At 49.7% G+C, this 14828-nt stretch overlaps 1 protein-coding gene across 1 annotated transcript in view; it reads right to left on the reverse strand.

Moving 5' to 3' along the window:
* The window catches only part of GFOD1 (Gfo/Idh/MocA-like oxidoreductase domain containing 1), a 113372-nt gene extending 98558 nt beyond the window's left edge, over positions 1-14814 (reverse strand). Inside the window, exon 1 of the mRNA XM_077770109.1 lies at positions 14352-14814. Coding sequence (XP_077626235.1) covers positions 14352-14604 — 253 coding nt within the window. The 5' untranslated portion in view covers positions 14605-14814. The remainder of the gene's footprint in view (positions 1-14351) is intronic.
* Between the last annotated feature and the right edge of the window lie 14 nt (positions 14815-14828).

The following is a 14828-nucleotide window of genomic DNA, read 5'->3' on the forward strand; positions in this document are numbered from 1 at the left end:
GGGGCCTCAGCGCGCTATTCGCAAAGGGGATGCGACAGAGCAGGAAAAAGTCTCGCTTTCCACCACCCGCTTTGGATTATTCATATTCATGCAGGAGATGAGACGAGCTGCGAATGACACATGTCAGTAACAAGTCATCTGCAATCCCTGCTTTGCCCTTGGCTTCGGGCAAGCGACATTCTGTGGGAGGCACACTGGGCAAGCGTGGGCTCACACCCTCACCAAGGCACACTCACCACTCCCTCCCCAAGCGCTGATTAGCTAGGATTTCAAGTCCCGGTGCCCCAAGCAATGGTCACAGAAACGGGTATTGGTTTGGGGCACCTGGGTGGCTCAGCTGGTTAAGCGTCTGACTTCGGCTCAGGTCATGATCTCGCCCCATTCGTGGAGTCAAGTCCCACGTCAGGTTTTATGCTGACAGCTCAGAGCCTGGAGCCTGCTTCCGATTCTTGTCTCCCTCTGCCCCTCCCCCACTCACACTCTGTCTCTCTCTCTTAAAAATAAACATTAAATTTTTTTTTAAATAATAATAGAGTCCTTACTAATAACAGAGAAAGTCATGCCCACAACTCATTAAACTTCTACAAATTACTCATGAGACCATACACACTGTGTAGACTATCATCCTATTCGTGGGAGAAAAGGAAACACACCCAAAAGTTTGCATTTCTCAAGATTCCGCATCTAGATGGAGCATAAATGAGTGCTATGTTCACCACTGTATCCCCCGTCTCGATTAGCACCACCCGACAGAACTTTCTACAATGACGGAAAGGTTCTATGCCACACTGCCCAATATGGAAGCCATCAGCCAGCCACACGGGACCCTCAAGGACTTGAAATGCGGCTACAGCAACTGAGGCACTGAGGGGCTTACTTGATTTAGTTTTAATTTATGTACATTTAAAGAGCCACTTAAAAAAAAAAGCTACATACAAGGGTACAGCTAATGGCTAGTATATTGCAAAGCATGGATCTAGACAGTGCCTGGTATACAGCTGGTGCTCAATAAATAGCTGACCAAGGGAACGGGAGCCTGGGTGGCTTTGTCGGGTTAAGCGTCCGACTTCTGCTCAGGTCATGATCTCACAGTTCCCGCGCCGGGCTCTGTGCTGATGGCTCGGAGCCTGGAGCCTGCTTTGCATTCTATGTCTCCCTCTCTCTCTGCCCCTCCCCTGCTCACGCTCTGTCTCTGTCTCTCAAAACATGAATAGACATTAGAAAAAAAAATTTTTTTAACCATTTCCCCCGACAGCAAAGCTGACTAAGCTCCAATAGTCTCACAACCCTGGGAGCCCTGGCCTCCTGAGGTTGACAGGTGCGTCCACATGTCATGCGCGGAGCGTCCTTCTCCAAGGAGATTCCTACGTCCTTCCTTGTGCAGGGCATCACAGCCCCGCCCCAGCACGGACCCTTATACCCAAAAGGGGCTCCCCGGTACACACAGGGACACCCACGGACCCAGAAACTGCACGGGCCCCCCTCTGCTCAGTTGACCCCACTCTCTACCACAGCACAGCCCCCAGCTCCACTGCACAGGCAGCTTCTGTCTTTACAAAGTCTCTCGCTGAATGGATTTTTCCAGCTCTTTTCACACCGTATGAGGCGGCCATTTGTGTTCCTCTCAAGGGCGTTCTTTCCACTGATACTGCAAGCTGTTTCCTTGCCTCCCCCAGAGCTGTGTCATCTGGGACTGTCACCATTTGGAATTGAGGGGAGAGAAAGAAGTGGAACTTCCTGCTGATGCGGCAGGGGGCGGGGCAGGGGGGGTGAATTAGCTGGCAACAAAAAAAAATTTTTTCTTCATTCTAGATGAGAACACTTTTTTTTTTTTAATTTTGGACATTCTTTTTTTAATTTAATTTTTTAAATGTTTATTTATTTTTAAGAGAGACAGAGTGCAAGTGGGAGCGGGGCAGAGAGGGGGAGACGCAGAATCCCAAGCAGGCTCCAGGTGCTGAGCTGTCAGCACAGAGCCCGACACACGGCTCGAACTCATGAACCGTGATATCATGATCTGAGCCGAAGCTGGACGCTTAACCAACTGAGTCACCCAGGTGCCCCTAAATTTTGGGCATTCTTAAACTCCTCTTTGTCCTAAGCGCTCAATCATAGGAAACACATTTTTCCTCAGAGTGTTGTTCTAGAACCAGGTGGTTCCTTGAAAAGGATTTTACATCATAAAACCTTCTTCATCTTCCTTTTCAATTATTTAAATCCTACCCCCTCTCCTGGGTCCAGTATAAACCCCACCACCTCCAGGAGGTCCTCCTGGACCCTCCCGGCTCTCAGGAATTCCTCTTCCCTCAGCTTCCAGGCAGCAGGCATTATCTGCAGGATGGCCTCCTCAGGGACCCACGCTGCCTGAGGAGAAGGGCCCTGGGGACCAGCGTGGCCTTTCCTCACAGGCCCTGTTCGTTTTATCGCTAACCTCAAACCCAAGTTCCCCACTCAGCAAAACCAGAGCTCGGCAGTGAACTTCATCCAGCCTCTAGATCCAGCCCTTCTAGAAGACGGCAAGGTGGTAATTCACCACCTATTAGAGGCTGCCCCTCCAGATCTCACTCTGCTCTGAGTCTCCTATCCATGCACATAGCACTTTTGGTGAGGGGAATTCTCTGGGTTTTTTCCTCTACCTTTTCTCCTTCTTTTTTTTTTTTATATTTTTATTTATTTCTAGGAGAGAGAGAGAGAGAGAGAGAGAGACAGCGTGAGCAGGGGAGGGTCAGAGAGAGAGGGAGACACAGAATCTGAAATAGGCTCCAGGCTCCGAGCTGGCAGTCAGCACAGAGCCCGACGCGGGGCTCGAACCCACGAACTGCGAGATCATGACCTAAGCGAAAGTCGGACACTTAACCGACTAAGCCACCCAGGCGCCCCTCTCTTTCATTTTAATATCCTTTGCGGATGGGCACTGGGAGGCTACGTAGGTGGCTGACCCTTAATCCAATACTGATATTTGGGGTTATTCAACTGCCTTAGGCAAGCACCTGGCCTTTCTGTATACAATTCACCCTACTTAATCATACATTTTACTGCACTGTGGTGTGTGTGTGTGCATATGCTTATCTTCTGTCAAGAACAAAGACCGTATCTTACTATGTGAGGCACGGCTGGTCACAGCTAACGCGGTGCTATAGGCATTCAGGGGCATTTGTTACATAAAAATGAATGAAGAAGAGAAGCATTCTCCAGACACTGGGCAGAATAAGCAACTAAAATATCCCGGACCACCTCAGATATTCTTCAAATTGGAAACCTGAACATTCGGTGCAGGGGCGCCTGGGTGGTTCAAGAGGTTGACCAACCGATTTTGTGTCAGGTCACGATCTCATGGTTCGTGGGATCCAGCCCCGTGTTGGGCTCTGTGTTGACAGCACAGAGCCTGCTTGGGAGTCTCTCTCTGTCCCTCCCTCACTCATGCTCACGCATGTGCGCTTGCGCTGGCGCGCGCGCACTCTCTCTCTCTCTCTCAAAATAAACATTTGGGGAAAAAACAAAACAAGAATTTTCAGAGCATTATCAGGGCCTGGGGCAGTGCTGCTACCCAAGACCTCAGCATCCGCTCACATGGCTGTCTTGCTTTTCTAAATAATGAACTATTTCCATGAATATTTGGGAAAGCTAATTTTAGTCGGGTTGAAGAATTCGTTCAGCTGTATCTAGTTCCAAGATCAAAAAGAAAGGAGAGTATTCAAAAAAAAAACACACAAAAAAAAACTCTATCCCAACGGAACAAGATCACAAAATCAATGCTTACAACTCAATAGGAAGAAGAAAATTCACTTGAAAATGGCTCAAGGAATCTGAAGACACAGGACTGGCTAATGATCACTCGAGAAACTTTCAACATCATTAGTCATTGGGGAAATACAAATCAAAGTCGTAATGAGTTAGAACTATGCACTATCATGCCTCTACTCAAAACGGCTCCCCATATCAAGTGTTGGTGACGGTGGAAAGAAATTAGAATATCCCTACATAGCGGGTGGGAATATAGAATGGTACATATAAGGTACATATGTAAAAAGGTAAATATATACAGACCATACAACCCAGCAATTTCCCTCTTAGATATGTACCCAAGAGAAGTAGCAAAAAAAAGCCTGGGTCTACAAAAGACTTGTATGCAAATGTTCACAGCATTATTCATAATAGCTAAAACTTGGGGGCACCTGGGGGGCTCAGTCAGTTAAGTGTCGGACACTTCATTTCAGATCAGGTCATGATCGCGAGATTTGTGAGTTCAAAGTCCGCATTGGGCTCTGCTCTGACAGTGCAGAACCTGCTTGGGATTCTCTCTCTCCTCTCTGCCCCCTCCCCAGCTCTTGCTCATGGGCTCTCTCTCGCTCTCTCAAAATGAATAAACTTAAAAAAAAAAATAGCTAAGAACTGGAAGAAGTACAGACATCCATCAAACGGTGACTGGTTGAACAAAATGTTGTATTTTACTCAAATATTACTCAGCAATAAAGAAAGGAATGGATTTCTGACAGATGCAACGACATAGATGAACATCAAAAACACGCAAAGTGAAAGAAGCAGACACAGAAGACTACATAGTACATTTATGTTTCATTTATGTGAGATTTCTAGGAAAAGCAAACAATAGAGACAAAACACATCTGTGGCTGCCAGGGGGTTGGGGCGAGAATGGGGACCAGCCTCAAAGAGACATGAGGAAACTTTCTGGGATGTTGGAAGTGTTTTTAAAAGTTTTTGCACGACAGTATACATTGACTAGAAGCCACTGAATCTCAACGGGTGACTCTCGTGATACACAAAGCTTATCTCAATAAAGCTATTTAAAAAAAGCAATTTAAAAGCTACATCCCAACTTCACGGAGCTTCGAAACTCTACAGTTTCAATTTAGAGGTATTATGCTAACTGAAGAGCCTCTGACTACCATAAAAGCTATTGCAGTTGGACATTAGAAATTTTCAAAAACAATTCCTATCATTTGAAGGTCAAGTTTTTTTCTGCATGTTTAAATACTCACAGAGCATTAACAATTCTCAAGGAAAGTCTAAATAAACTCCAAGGCGTCCTAAGCTTGCTTAAACCTGAGAAGCCAGCTTCCCCAAAGCCCTGCTGACAGAGGAGGAACTGGGCAGGGTAATGGGTCCATGCGGCTCTCAGCAGTGAGGGTTCTAAAGCCTTTTCCCCCAATTTCCCCCCCGGTGGAGTCTTAAACCAAACAGATCTTTTGCCTTCAGGGTCTTCCTGTCCTAGAAGACAAGGCTTGGGGCACCTGGGTGGCTCAGTGGGTTAAGCGTCCGACTTTAGCTCAGGTTATGATCTCTCAGTTTGTGGGTTCGAGCCCTGCGTCAGGCTCTGTGCTGATAGCTCAGAGCCTGGAGGCTGCTTTCAGATTCTGTGTCTCCCCTTCTCTCTGCCCCTCCTCTGTTCATGATCTCTGTTTCTCAATAATAAATAAATACTAAAAAAAAATTTTTTTTAGAGGACAACGCTCACAGCGCTCTCCTCGGGGCCCACACTCACCGCTGAACTCAACAGAACAGCTTCAGCACCAACGAGCCTTGCCAGCCCCACGCTTGTGTGACACATCTGCCAGAGGTGGCACTGCCCGGCTTGCCTGGCCAAGTGGACGTGACCCAGGCAAAATCCGTGTTCATCAGAGTACTCCAAAGAAACAGAACCAAAACAGGGTGGGCGGTGGATGGGGATGGAGGGGAGAGAAAGGGAAAGGGGAAGAGTGGGAGAGAGGAAGAAAAGGGGGGAAGGGAAGAGGAGGGAGGGAGGGAGGGAGGGACGGTGGGCGGGGGAGGGAGAATAAGGTAGGTTTCTTTTTAAGGAACTGGTTCATGCAATTATGGGGACCCGTAGGTCCAAAATTTGCAAGGCAGACTAGCAGGCTGGAGACCTAAGGAAGAGTGGATGCTACGGTTTCCGGTGTGCAGGCGGTCTGAAGCTATGAATTCCTCTTCCCCAGGGACCTCTATCTGCTTCCTGACTCCTGACTCCTTGGAGGCCCTATGCTCACACTTGGGCACAAAGCGTCTATGCCTCAGGGCAGGCCGCTGCAGGCACGCGCCTAGCAGGAGATACACAGCCCTAACACTCCGTGCAGCCAGTCAAGGGTATCCACTCTCCCATCGCTTATTTTACAAACACGCACACCCTGACTTTAATAATAATGACGACCAGGTTGGCATTGGATCATCACACGCGTCTTTCTTCTTCCCGCTGTTCTACTGTGGTTCTTATACAAGCAGCAAAATGCCAAATGTCTATTTCAAGAATGCGGCTAAAGAACTTACAATATCAAGAAATATCTACACTGGTAAAACCTTCTCCCGAGTGTGTGTGCTTAGAATCAGCACCGTGTGGGAGTGTGGCCCAGCTCGGGCTGACCGCTCGTAACCCCTCCACCCCCACTTCCCTGCAGGAGAGGGTCCCCCACGTTACAAGATAACCTCCGAAGGACCAAGCCAGGGGCAAGCCTCAGACGCAGCGGGGACAACGGGAAGTGGGGACCGGTGGTATCTGTATTTGGGAGTCCCGGCCACCATATTTGGTGTTCTGTCCACCACGTGGACCCAGGAAGCAGAGAAGGCTGGTCTGAAGAGGGACAGGGGAGGGGCGCCTGGGTGGCTCAGTCCGTTAAACGTTCGACCTCGGCTCAGGTCGTGATCTTGCCGTTTGGAGTTCGAGCCCCACATCGGGCTCTGTGCTGACGGCTCAGAGCCTGGAGCCTGCTTCGATTCTGTCTCCCTCTCTCTCTGCCCCTCCCATCTCATGCTCTTGTCCTTCTCCTTCAAAAATGAATGTTTAAAAAAAAGAAGAAAAAGAAGGACCGGTGATGAGGACAACACATGGAGAGAAGCAAAGCACAAAATGATAAAATTCCAGTTCATAGTTTCCAGGCACCTCCTGAGACCTCAGCTACGGCCCTGCCCCTAAGCCCCGTGAGGACCTGGCATCCTTCTCACAGGGGATGATAAATCTCCGCAGGAGCTTGGTGAGGTCCTGGGAACACCATCAGCACCTTCTAGATCATGTATCTATGAAGCAAGTACTGGATTCTCAGCAAATTCCACATGTGGAGCTTGGCTTATGCACATTTCCTCTAAAAAAAGGATAATAATAACTTTCAACTGTATTTCCTGAATCTAGCAGGAGAGAATCACCTCTTTTAAAGTATGAAACACAAATCTTCAAAAGTACCGGGGGTGGGGGAGGGTGCCTGGGTGGCTCAGTCAGTTGAGCATCCAACTCCTGATTTCAGCTCAGGTCATGATCCCAGGATTGTGGGAGAGAGCCCCGCGTCAGGCTCTGTATTAAGCATGGAACCTGCCTGGGATTCTCTTTCCCTCTGCGCCTCTCCCCTGCTTATGCTCTTGCACTCTCAAATTAAATTAAAAAAAAAAAAGGTACCATTTGGAATAGGTTGAAGAATTGATCACATCAAGAAGAAATAGAATAACATTTATAGAGTTTATTCAGAGAACGGGTGGGGGGCGTGGGCTCTTTACACACACCCCTCTCATTTTAATTGTCATACCAACCTTGTATGATAGTATCTTTTTTTTTTTTTTTTTTTTTAGAGAGAGAGAGAACAAGCTTGGTAGGAGGCAGAGGGAGAAGAGGAGAGAGAAATCTTAAGCAGGTTCCACACCCAGCACAGAGCCCGACATGGGGCTCAGTCTCATGGCTATCAGATCACGACCTGAGCTGAAATCAAGAGTCGGACACTTAACCAACTGAGCCACTCAGGCGCCCCCTAGGGTAATATCTTTAAGTCCATCTTATTGGCCAGAAAACTGAGGCTCGGCAAGGATGATTACACAGCTGTGTCCTGCCAAGCTACTCCATCAGCAGCAGTTCTGTGAATCACAATCTCGTCTACAATGACGGGCCACGACTACCCTCCATCAAAATATATAACTAATTACCCGTGTATTTCCTTCTTGGTGAAACCTTTAAAACAAGCTATTTACTTCCACCATTTTTTTTTTAATTCTTCCCTAGTTTCGGGATCAAAATGTCCAGTTTCTTCATTTGGCTTTTTCTCACTTCAATTTCAACTTCTGCAGAATCGTACGTTTTCCAAGCCAGAGGTCATCAGCAAAATAATCACCCAGCTGCACCTAATTTCAGTTAGATGAATTGGGGTTGGTGAGCCTTGGCTTTTCCTAACAGTACAGAGTCATTTCTGCATGGACATGATGCCCTAAGGCTCCCTCAACCCTCCGGCAAATTCAGAGACCAAAACCACTGCTCTCAGTGCTGAGCGGGCAGAAACTCGGGAGAGAAAAACGCAAGTGCCTTTTCCACCCTGTGTTCGGAGAGAAAAACATCCAGAAGAGACTTCGAGGGGGAGCTAGAAATGTGGGTTCTGCTGGGATCTCAGAATGGTGACTACCAAGTACAAAAGCGACGTCTGATTAGCTACAGCTGTCTCTCTGCGTGCGTGGCAACGCCGACCGTCCCCGTTTTCCGGCCCGGCAGCCCGTGTCCACCCTGGGCAACTGTGGACACTGCGACGTAGGGGTGGGAAAGGGCATGGAGCTCCAGGCAGGATGCCGCACAAGTCAGGCCAAGGTCAATGTGCAGCACCGTCAAAGCTCAACGAAACTCCACAGCCTTAAGCGCCATCCCAAAGGGGCCTTCCGTCCCGCGAAGAGGCTTCCTCCCCCACCCCCCGTTTCCAAAAACTGGGGCAGGGACCAGGAAAACAGAGGTCGTCATATCACACACAAAGGCAACAGATACTTTAGCACAGTCCCTCCCCCCCACCCCTCCACCCCCAGCAGGTTAATTATTCATGGCGAAGTTGGTAAGTTGGTCTTGTTTTCCCAAAAGGCAGAGAGCCATCATCACATCTCCATGTCCGGCTGCCCCAATGCCCACATCACCGTGGACAGAAACTCTGAATCTTGGGTCCCACCCCCAGAATCTGCCTTTTCATAAGCTCTCCAGGTGGTGAGACCGCATGTGAATGTCTGGGAGACACCAGGCTACTTGTCCGCAGGACAAAACGTGCCTTATCGATGGACCCATCCTGTTTATAACCTTTTGCCTTCCCCGAGCGTCCATTCGTTCACTAAGTAGGCATTCGTTTGTCACTTGGCAAATATTTACGGGATGCCTACTAAGTGACTCAGCGCCTGGCACTGTCTAGGGGAGATAAGGCCACCCCGGTGAGCAATGCGAGCATAGGCTCCACTGCAAAGAACTTTCTTTCCAGTTGGGAAGCTAAACACCCAACAAGAGAGCAAGCAAACAAATGAAGGGGGGCATCACACACAGCGACAGTGCGACCAAGAACGTAAAGAGAGTGTAGAGGTAGAACTGAGAAGTGTGGGAAAGAACTTCCGGTTGGAAGAGGAGACTCAGAAAGGCCTCTCTCTTGACATAACCTCACAGCTGACTGGTGAACGTCAGAATGAGCTCGCCATTCAGAGAGGGAGGGAGAGCCTTCCAGGCAGAGGGAAAAGCCTGTCTGCAAAGGCCCAGACTCAGGACAGGGGGCTGGTGTGTTTGAGGAAAAAGATACAAGGTGCTGGAGGGCAGCGAGCCGGGGAGAGTGGACGGTGGCTAAGGAGGTGACAGCGACTACTAGGCAGGGCCAGGTCAGGCCAAGAAAGCAAATGTCGCCCAAGTACCTTGGGAGACGGGCACTGAGAGATTCTGAGCGGGGAATGACATGCGCTGTATATACAGATATATGGCGCTCGCCTCTTGTAGAGAGTCTAGACTGGATAAGGAACAAGAGAAGACCTAGGGAGCCAGCGTTTGGCTCGTTGCACATTCTAGGTGCAGCAGGACAGGTTGGAGACAGGTGCAGACTGACCCCAAAGGCTGGCTGAGAGCTTGTGCTGATCAGATACACGAGGCAAGTGAGACCATCCTTTGGGCACCAGGCAGTCAAGGGCCTTGCAGACAGAGGCGTACGAGGAAACCCACAAAGAGCAGTGTCATTTCAGACATCGGTTAATTTAGCAACATCTTTGCTAAAGGAAATGAGTACATACTTTTTGACCAGCCCCTGGCGTATCTATCCTACAAGCACATTTGTGGGCGCGCAAAATGCCATAGCTTCTAGGCTATTCGTTACATGTTTATATAAGCAAAGGATCGGGAATAACTCAAATGCTGAGTAACAGGGAACTGGCTAAAATAAATGTTGACTTATCCCTACAGTGAAATACTACGCAGCCAAAAATAGGAACAAGGATACTATCATATGCGGTTTTTTTATATACGTATAGTTGGGTGTGTGTATGTGTGTGTGTGTGTGTCTTTTCAAGACTAACATGGTGGCATGACGAAAGTATATTAACAGCACGTATGGCATGGAATGGTACCAGCTATGTAAAAAAAGGTCTTAAAAATCTTTAAAAACATATTTAAAATTTTTACCACGTGAATATAAAGCCTATCCAAAATAACTAAATAAAATTTAAACTTTACACAAACGCACTAGAATAGGTGGGGAAAAAGATGGGGGCACGTGGTGCTGGGACCACCATAGGGTACGTGAGGGGTGAGATGGAGAAAGGGGGAGACTTCCAGGAGGGGGTAACACAGGGGCAGAGTCTCCCAGGATGGACAGGCATCCCTCACAAGCCAAGGCAGAAGGTGTTCCAGACAGAGGCATGAACATACAATCAAACAGGGTCCGTCCAAGAGCACACTGGTAGTTTTGGGTTTCGCTGAAGCTCATGGGGTTCCAGAAAGGCCAGCAGGGTATGAGCCGGGACAGGCTGATCCAAAGCCAGCCCTTGCCTGACATGCCAAGCAGTTGGGACTCTTCCTAGGAGTGACGAAAGGGGGACACAGTGACATGATCGAGTGCGCAGTTCTTCAAGGAAATTCTGGCAGCGGTGTGGAAGATGGAGAGAGGGGGTGGGGAGGAGGGGCAGGCTGGTGCCTACTTCAGAAGCCCAGGGGCTGCCTGGGTGGCTCAGTCGGTTGGGCAGTTGGGCAGCTGACTTCGGCTCAAGTCATGATCTCGCGGTCCGTGGGTTCGAGCCCCGCGTCAGGTTCTGTGCTGTCAGCTCGGAGCCTGGAGATTCTGGGTCTCCCTCTCTGCCCCTCCCCCGCTCAAGCTCTGTCTCTCTCGGTCTCAAAAATAAAATAAACATTAAAAAATTAAAAAAAAAAAAGCAGCAGCAGCAGCCAGGTATGGCCCTCTTTCCTTCTGTGGAGGAAGCAATGATAGCAAAAAAGGAACAGATACAAGAGAGAACTAATTCCATGGGTGGGCCCAACAGGAAAAAGGGATAATTCTACATCTCACACGAGCTACTACGATCAAGAGAAGGAACTGAGAAAAGCAGCAAGGTTAGGGGATGGAAGAGGAAGGCAGAATGGTGGTGTTCATGCCCCCGGTGGTATCTCCTTGAGCAATTCCACTCAGGTCACTGGATTTTAGTTGCCTTACTTGTAAAACGGGGATAACATCTATCTCAGAGGACTATTCCCATCACGAAATGAAACGTTTTCCACACTGCACCTCCCATACGGCCTGGCACACGGTAGGTTTTCAATAAGAGGCAGCCTTGGGCACTGGAGAGATTGTAAAAAAGAACGGTAGAAAAGTCTCTACCACAGAGAAATGCCTAGTTTGCCAAAGTAGGGTTTTCAAGGGAATTTTTAGAAATTAAAGGAGGATGTATGTGATTCTATTTCTTTGAGTTTATTTCTTTGAGAGAGAGAGAGAGAGAGAGAGAGAGAGAGAGAGAGAGAGAGAATCCCAAGCAGGCTCACACTGTCAGTGCAGCGCCCAATGCGGAGCTCAAACTCATGAACCATGAAATCACGACCTGAGCCCAAATCAAGAGTCAGACACTTAACCGACTGAGCCACCCAGGTGGCCCTTTGATTTTATTGATTCCAAGTGTCATTCCTCAATGGTCCCCAGACTAGCCCTTACCTTGACAGGCCTGAGACCAGGGAGGAGTATGAACAGAGGGCCCTAGACACTGGCCACGGCTGGGCAAGCAACTCAAAGCCCAAGCCTTTGCCAAAAGAAGGCCAATTCACTAGGACCAGTCGAGACTGGCTTGTTTCAATTCCAGGCAAACACCAGCATCTATAAACCCCCAACAGCCAAACCAGCTCTGTAACTGTCTGGGCTGTTTCACTTCCTGTGTTGTGTGTGCTGAACCTCTAACCGTGACAGCAAAGCACACCGAGATGACCATCGCGCTACAGACTTGCAGGTACATCGTGAAAGGATTTTCCGATAAAGATGAAGTGGGCAATGAGACCGAAGTCCAGCCACATCTAAAGTCGATGCCCCCCTTCATTGTCTGTAATTATAAATGACCTCATATGACCTGCAAAATTTACCAGGAGTTAAAAAAAAAAAAAAAGTTCAAGACTTACTACAAAACATATAAACAAAACTCTCTTCCTTAGTCATGCTTATTAAACTAAGTCTCTTTTGTAAGCCTCTTTGCTTGGCTTTGAAGAGGTAACTCAGGTTAGTCTTGCCAAGGGAAAAAAAAAAGTCATGGGGATTTTTGAACCCCCAGTAAGAAGTATCCAGAAACATACAATTTGTGCCACTTCTTTCCAACTCTGAGCCCCCAAATGCTCTCTTGACTGAAGTAAGAGACGGTCAGGAAATAGGACCACGCTTGTCCCCCAAATTGCCACTCTCCTGGTGACGTGCCGTGGGGCTGCTGACCGGCCGGACTGTGCTACCATAGTGGAGAGAAGCGACGTTACAAGGTCTCTCTGATGTGACCAGGCATAAGCTCTCCAGCAAAAACAGAGCTCAGGACGGGCCTGGCGGGTCCCAACTGGCCTAACCGAGTTAGGCCACAGGAGGGTTACGACCTATTTGACAATGCACAGGTGCGCTGTAAGCCCAAAGGTCAGCTACCCTTTATATTCCATCAAGCAGAAAAGAAGAGCCAGAACCCAACCCGACGACATTCAATTCAAGGCCAAAGAAAATAAACAACAAAGGTCAGAAACTTAATAAAAATTAACATGAAAACGGACAGCCTTGGGCAGCCTCCTGAGGAATTCTATCAGACGTCCCAGCCGAATCAAGAGCAGAATGGCCTAATTTTTTTCAAAAATGGTTCTCTAGGAAGAAAGAGTTCTGCCTTCTGTCTTCGGATTCCGAAGCTCATTAAAATATACGTACACTTCGCCTACCCTAAACCCAAGCCCCTTGTTAAAAAAATAAAACAGCCCTTCCCAGATTACATAAATTACCATTGACTTCTGGGTACTGTCCCTGCCCTTCCCTTGAAACTCTTCTTTAATGTGGCGTCCCGGGCCATAAGCTTTGTCTCTTTCCTCAACAATAAAAATTCCAACTTTCAAGGGTGGGCGGTACACTTTCTGGGAGAGTTAGAGAGCGATATTCTTGGGATATTGTCTTAGGTATGTATGAGTTAGAACTGCTGACGGATGGACGAAATATGCGCTTCTTTTTGCTCTGGGCACGCTAAGCGGCTTCTGGTGTGTGCTCTGAGATTGTCCAGACTGCCTGGCTTATGGGGGGGAGGAGGGGGGTACCGGATGGCGAGGCGCGGTGAGCTCATTCCCAACCTGCTTGTCAACATCAGACTCGGGAACTTTCCCCACGGTTATTAAGGAAGGACTATCACATGCTCCCATGTGAAAGGGGCTGCGTGGGGCTTTTTCCCCACGCAAAGCATCCATGCCTCTTAAACTACTATGTCCATCCCCTAAAAATTCAAGATCTATTATTTCAAACCCACGCACAAGGCAATTCCTGAGCTAAATCCCCCTGGTTTTATCAAACCGGTGGTTACTAACCCATGACCTTCTGGATGACGTCCCCATAAANGATCGTCAGATTCTAATCTCACACCAAACCAACAGCAGAAAGAAGCAAACTGGCCGAGCAGGGCGTCACAGCTGCTCGGGATCAGGTAGTCTCCCGCCCCCAGGAAAACCAGGCACACGTGTGGGGCCCCTTCTTTCGGGTGTTCCTGGGCGCGCACTCGCCTCTCCCAGGCGCGCACCCACGCACACACTCGGGGCGCTCCAGGCACGCTGGGGACTGCGTTTCCTCTCCCTCACGGCAGCCCATGCCCAGTCCTCAGCCTCGGATCAGCCTGGTGGACAGGAGCAACACACGCCTCCTCCAGCCTCCGCGCCACACACGTGGGAAGGCGCGTCCAGGTGGTGCCAGAAGGGAGGAGAGAAGCGCAGAGGCTGGGAAGGCCGGGGAGGAGGAAGGAGGGAGGTCCGAGTGGCCAGTGGCATCTCGGGTCCCCGGGCCGGCGGAGATGCCTCGGAAGCCTGGAGGATGGAGAGGGCGCGAGCGCAGAAGAGCAGCGGGGAAGGAAGAGAAGGCTCGAGAGGAGGGGGCAGGGGGGAGGGGGTCGCTCACCCAGGGTTTTGACGGCGATCTGCCTGGTGAGGGGCGGCGGCAGGTTGATGCACACCAAGTCCACGTCCTGATGCAGCAGCACCTCGTCAATGCGGCTGGTGTAGAAGGGGACGCTCATCTCCTTGGCCAGCTCCTCCGCTTCCTCCTGCGTGCGGCCCCACAGCGCCTTCACCGCGAAGCCCTCGTCTTTCAGCAGCGGGATGATGACCCGGGCCGTGAGGCTGGTGCCGAACACGCCCACCCCGGGAAGCATGGCTGCTCCGGTCCGCCGGGTTCTGCTTCAGCCCAGATCTCCGGTGCAACACGCTCACGCACACCACTCTGGCCAGTCCTGCGCCCGGCTCGCCGCGGTGCGCCAGCCGCCCGTGCAACCGGGCAAGGCGCCCGGGTGCCGAGAGCGCACCGAGCTGCAAGGCGGAGCAGGCTCGGGGCGCCTCAGTACGGCGTCTGCTGCAGCGTCCGCCACGCGGGGCTCTC

Source organism: Crocuta crocuta, unplaced genomic scaffold, assembly GCF_008692635.1.
Source record: "Crocuta crocuta isolate KB4526 unplaced genomic scaffold, BGI_CrCroc_1.0 scaffold24, whole genome shotgun sequence".
NCBI lineage: Eukaryota > Metazoa > Chordata > Mammalia > Carnivora > Hyaenidae > Crocuta > Crocuta crocuta.